Genomic DNA, 5,640 nt, shown 5'->3' with positions numbered 1-5,640 from the left:
AAGCTGTCCAACACTGGAGCGAGATTTCTAAGCAGACAGAAGAAAAAGTATATAAACACTATAAAATGATTTTTTTCAGCCTAGTGACATTTTGTGTAAATCCTCTTACATATCTGGTTGTTCACCTTCACAGAATACTAATAAATAGTAAACAAACAGTTGCTAAGAGGAAAAGCCAGACTTCAATGATTTGTACTGGAGCTTTTAAACTCAACCCTTGCCTAATTTCTTCATTGCTTGTAATTTTTTATTCCCAGAATCAAGTCAGGATATAGAACAAAACTCAATCCTGGCCTTTGACTTCAGTGCAAGCTCCAAGCTGTGCACAACAGCTCGACACCACCTCCTCCTTTGCTGCATCCTTACTTGGATTTGATGTTGTTGAAGTTCTTGCCCAGAGAGAGGTGTCTGATAGACCGGTTCTTGGCCAACCAAACAAGCAGAGTGGACAACTCTGAGTCTAATCCTGAAAATGAAAGGTATATGTTGTACTGTATTACACCTCTGCTTTGAGATTAGTAAATACAGATTACAATAAGCATGATCACCAGCATCTCACCGTTGTCAGAGATATCCAGGCTGGAGATGTTTGGGATCTCAGCAATACAACCTTCAAGGATCTGAGATCCTCCAGACCGCAGCTGAAAGCACAGGAAAACAAACTGTGGTAATATGTTCATTTTACCGCCAAGCATCTGAAACAAACAAATCCTGCACTGTGACTGGAAAATATGAACACAAAAGGTCACAGTACTTCCACAAAGGATTGAATGCTTCATAAAAAATTCAACTATATATTCAAGTACACAACAAAAATGTAAGCTTCTGTGCACCTCCTAAAATTTCCTTTATTACAAAATGCAAAACATCTGCATAGGATTAAGTAACACAAGTAACAAGTAACACACATCCAATTTACTATGACTTAATGCACATTCTTTAAAATAGCTGCACAGATCATTCAGAGCAACTGTAGCTTTTAATTAATGCAAAATGTTGAGGGGAAAAAAGCTCCACTAAGCATAAGATCAGCAGGAAAAAAAAAAAGCCAAACGTGCACATGAAAAAAGGAAGAATGACGTGTTAATTATTAAGAGTGAGCGCATTAGTACTTACACAATGGCCAAGCTTACAGAAGCATTAGAGGGAGAGAACAGCATGTCAAAAGCAAGCCAGCAATTACCAACAACAAAACACACAGATGCTTAATGAGCATTCTTCTGGCCACACACTCACTTATCAAAGACACGCATTTGCACATGCAACACACTCAGCGGGGAGTCCTTATTTTGCATGCTGCGATCGCACTCAGACAACAGATTCTGTCCGCCCCCACCAAACGGTTCATTAAGGCATTGAAAAGGGACGCTTGCGTCATTTCCCCCCAAAAAAGCTTTGGTTTGGGAAGGTTTCTGTGGGGATCTGGATTCGGATTTCCTGGGTAATCTGTTATGAGCCATCTTTAGCGATCAAGATAAATCTGCAGAGAGCTGTCTTTTCTCTTTTTGGAGCAGGGGAAGGTGAAGGCTGATGTGTGTGTTTGAGAGTTACGGCAGAACAACTACAGCTGGAAACTGACCCCACATCCCAAATCCCCAACTCAAACTTCACCCTTCCCTCTCACTGTTCCTCTCTCCGCCTTTTATCCCTCCCTGTTGTCTGTCGAGTACTCCATTATGCAGCATCATTAGCCTGTCAAATGGTTTTTGAGTGGATCCTAAAAAGCCGATTGCATTGGACGAGTATCATCTTTTTGCGCTTTTTTTTTAGTAGTATTAAAAAAAGCGCTCTTAAATGATAGCTTGGAAGCACACTTACAGAAACAAAACTACAGCTAAATATGACTTGTCTCATTGGTTAGTAAATAAATGGCTATTTAAATAATAAATATATTATTTTTGCAAATGTGCCATGAAAGTTCCCAGTTCCCTACTTGCCCTGCACGCACTGCACTCTCTGCATCTTACCTCACAGCAGCTGAGGTCTAGAGAGACATCCTTCACACTTGGGTTACTGGCCAGACCAAGTAGGAGCGCTCTACAGTAATGACATTATTTCCAGTTAAAAATACATATTTATAATTCAAAACATGAAAAATGAGATAATTTTAAAAGTAAGGAGAAAGTAAGACCAGATGGCCTTCATTCAAATTCTATATTTTTTTTTATATAATTCATGTAATACTACTTTCAGTGAAAACAATAAACTCAGAGCTAGTCATTGTAGGGCTGACGAGACAAGCGGCATTTAAATGGCATCTATGCTTCAAAATGGGCTCTGAGAATTTGGAAGGAGGCCCTCAGACACATTAAAAGTGAATGAATCGCTGTCTCACTTCACAGCCTCTGGTGGCAGCTTGGTTCCTGACACGTTGATGGAGGTGAGAGATGCGGCACTACTGAAGAAATGCTTGAAGGACGGGGGCACGTCTTTGCCTTTCCTACAGAAACAAAAAGAGAATAAGGATGAAATAATGACACTACATAGAGTCAACATCGGATAGAATTTCACTAAGTTTACAAGCTTGCTTCCTCGCTTTTTTGTGGTACCAGCAAAAGGATCAGTAATGCAGAAGACATTCATGACAACATTAAGATTGTACTACTCTAAAATCTCATGACCCACTTTATCTGATGTTTCAGATAAGGAGTTGTAGCTCTACCAATCAAGCAGCACAGATGGGTCCCACATATACTGCAACTCTTAGTTGGAAGTGCTTAGTTGCTCAGCTCTTCCTTACACTTCACTAGCCTCCATCTTCTTCCACATGCTATAGTCAGGTCCTCTTTACCTTACTCTGCTTACCCAATCCTCACTCCCCTCCACCCTCCACCTCTTCTTTTGATAAAGTCCTCGACTCCTTTGAGATACACTGGGGGGAAAAGCTCCACCACTCACCCATCTGCCAGTCACAAAATCTCAACAATCAAGTGCAAATTCACAGAATTTGAACTCACATAGATGTGATGACACTTGACTACCAGCAGGTGTCACACATCAACATACAGACCCTTATAAATAAAAGACTGATTCAGCCAGTACTCCTATACATAAAGACAGAAAGGAGAATCAAACATTAGCCTCAGTGGGTGCTGTATTAACAGCAATGAGTGACTCTTCCAGGTCAAAGCCCATCTTCCACTATCACATCATGGAAAACAAAAATTACTATCCTCCTGTATATTTTCTATCCAAGCAAGTTAATCATGATTACCTCATTATTATTTCACAAAAAGATGCAGCTGTTAAAAAACTACACACATGCCACCAGTTTCAACTGGAACAAAACGTAATTTAGTCCACCCATCCACTGCATATCCACGCACAGACAGTCATAGGGGGTTTATATTGAATAAGAAGCAGTTCCAGGGCTAACAAACACTGAAAGCAGGAAGAGGCAGAAACGTGGATCCAGAGGAAGAACAACAACTCCACACAGAAGCAGCTACATCCAACCAGAAAGCTTCTTGTATGAGGAAACAGAGCTAACCATCACACACAAAGTTAACCCCAAATTCAATACAATCGGTAATACTGATTGTTAGTAATAACAAAAAACAAACAACTGAGTGTTATCCTCAGCCTCCTGGTAGTTGCACCAATTTCATCAATCTGAAAACCCTAGTTTACTACCTCCTGGAGTTATCACATTCACAAAATCTTCAGAGGAAACTTGACCTAAACTTTTCCAAGAGTTTTAATAGATGCACCTCTAAGTTATGAATTTCAAAATCCTACGTTGCCTTGTTCTCGAGTTCTTGCATTCACAAACTTGGCTGTCCATGTTGTCTGCCCACCCGGCAGGGTTACAGCAATGTCCCATCAGCCTTTTACAGGTTAGGGATAACAATGGTGCTGATGCTGTAAAGCTGTGATTAAACACCATCATTAAAAATGAAACTAAAGAACATTGAAGTTTTGGTCTATTGGGCATTTGTTTATACACCTTCAGTTGTAGCATGCGCAGTACTTTCATAAAATCATACACATTTGCTCTTCAATGACAGACCATCTAATACAGAATACAGTACATTAGAAATGACTTCCTCCTCATCAGGTCTGAGTTAGTAAAACCCAGATTTGTATTTTATTTTATTTTTTTACCTGTGAGGGAAGACGCTCTTTGACACGTTGAGAACAGAGAGGTGTTCAACTGAGCCCCGCAGCAGTGCTGAGCAAACCTGGAACACACATAATAAAAAGATCAATCAGTTGCAATAGTTTTCATTGCAGCTGTTTTTGAGATGCATGAATGTATTTAGATTTATTGGTACACGGGAGAGAAAAAAAATATGACTTGCAAGAGAATCAATAATTTCTTTGGATGACAGCTTGCTACACCTCAAACTAATCAATAAACTGTGTTTGGCTCTTAGACCCACATCAATACTTCACATACAGTATTACACCACTTTACATATACTCAACAGCAACACAGATTGAGTGGGTTACACTGCCTGAAACACAGACATTAATAGCGAGTATTTCACTCTAATTAAACGTTGCTCGTTTGCAGTAAGTAACTCTGCAGGTTTGTGTGGTCTGTTTACCAAAAATGCGAATCACTACGGTATAATAATGAAGCAGACATCTCTTTAACCATTTATCTATTTAGCTCCTTTGTCCAGTTTCATTTTGACTCACTCACCTGGTCCAATAAGCAATCAGTGTTGGAGAGGTCAAGGGTTGCCAGGCTGTTTGGCTGGCCGAGGAAGTGGTAGAAGTGCTAAAAAATAAAGCATAAAACAACCTAGTGTGGGAACAGAGTGTCACCATATTTATGTGTCTGCTGGTGGATGCAGAGCATTCATAAATCTGATTTCAACCCATTTTTGTTGAATTTGAAGGAATGTGGCAGAGTTTCACTTGTCCTCTCGATCACTAAGTGATGAGCTGCAGTGCACTGCAGCCAACAGGGTGGGACGGAAAATTCGCATCACTGGCCCGCTCAGCTTGCTTTAGTGCCAGGTTTTCCAGATGCCAAAAGTTCTGCTCTATAGCTCGTTCGAGAATCTGGATCTCGCTCTATCCAATTTTCAGGCTAAGCATCAATCCCACTTCTGACCCTATTATTGCAAACCCATGTGGAAGAAAGAGTTGCGAGACAGAAAACTAACTAACTATTCGCAATGCCTTTGCTCTGTACACCGCTCGACCCCAGCTTTAGCACTGACACCCACGAGCACACAGGAACATTGACCAGAGGCAATAACTGTTACAACACTGCAACTTAACACATTAACACTGACATGAACAGCCAGGAATTGTGAATTTTATTAGCACCAGATATTAAATCACTGATTTTTAAACTACGTTTGTAATCAAATCCAAGCAAGAATGCAAGAAATACCAAACTATTCCTTTCTCATCTGTCAGTGCTGCAACACATTTAAATAATGCGTACGTGTTTGTCTTTGCTTTTTACTAAGAACTCAGTCAGTGACCCCCTGAAAACCACTGTTGTTATGGAAAAGTGTGCATTTCCTGATCGGTTAGCATGTGGTTGCTTAAGGTGGCTGGCAGTCGCAAACTGAACTCAATCGAGAACCTCACTGTGATTGCATTTCACACATTTCAAAAGTGCACTGCTTTTACTTTGAAGGTAAATGGTTTCCTTTCTGGTTGTAGAGGAGTTTGCAG

General features: G+C 40.3%; 1 protein-coding gene across 1 annotated transcript in view; it reads right to left on the bottom strand.

Annotated features, from left to right (window-relative positions):
• Positions 1-5,640, bottom strand: part of LOC102196199 (leucine-rich repeat-containing protein 16A) — a 71,622-nt gene that overhangs the window by 20,104 nt on the left and 45,878 nt on the right. The window contains exons 13-19 of the mRNA XM_013913663.1: positions 4,649-4,726; positions 4,105-4,181; positions 2,336-2,440; positions 1,968-2,037; positions 560-641; positions 367-466; positions 5-27 (exon numbers count right to left, since the gene is read on the bottom strand). Coding sequence (XP_013769117.1) covers positions 5-27; positions 367-466; positions 560-641; positions 1,968-2,037; positions 2,336-2,440; positions 4,105-4,181; positions 4,649-4,726 — 535 coding nt within the window. The remainder of the gene's footprint in view (positions 1-4; positions 28-366; positions 467-559; positions 642-1,967; positions 2,038-2,335; positions 2,441-4,104; positions 4,182-4,648; positions 4,727-5,640) is intronic.

The sequence above is a fragment of the Pundamilia nyererei genome, unplaced genomic scaffold (assembly GCF_000239375.1).
Source record: "Pundamilia nyererei isolate P.nyererei 1_Seehausen unplaced genomic scaffold, PunNye1.0 scaffold00144, whole genome shotgun sequence".
NCBI lineage: Eukaryota > Metazoa > Chordata > Actinopteri > Cichliformes > Cichlidae > Pundamilia > Pundamilia nyererei.
Note: the sequence above shows the minus strand (reverse complement) of the source record. Positions and strands in the feature narration are given on the sequence as shown.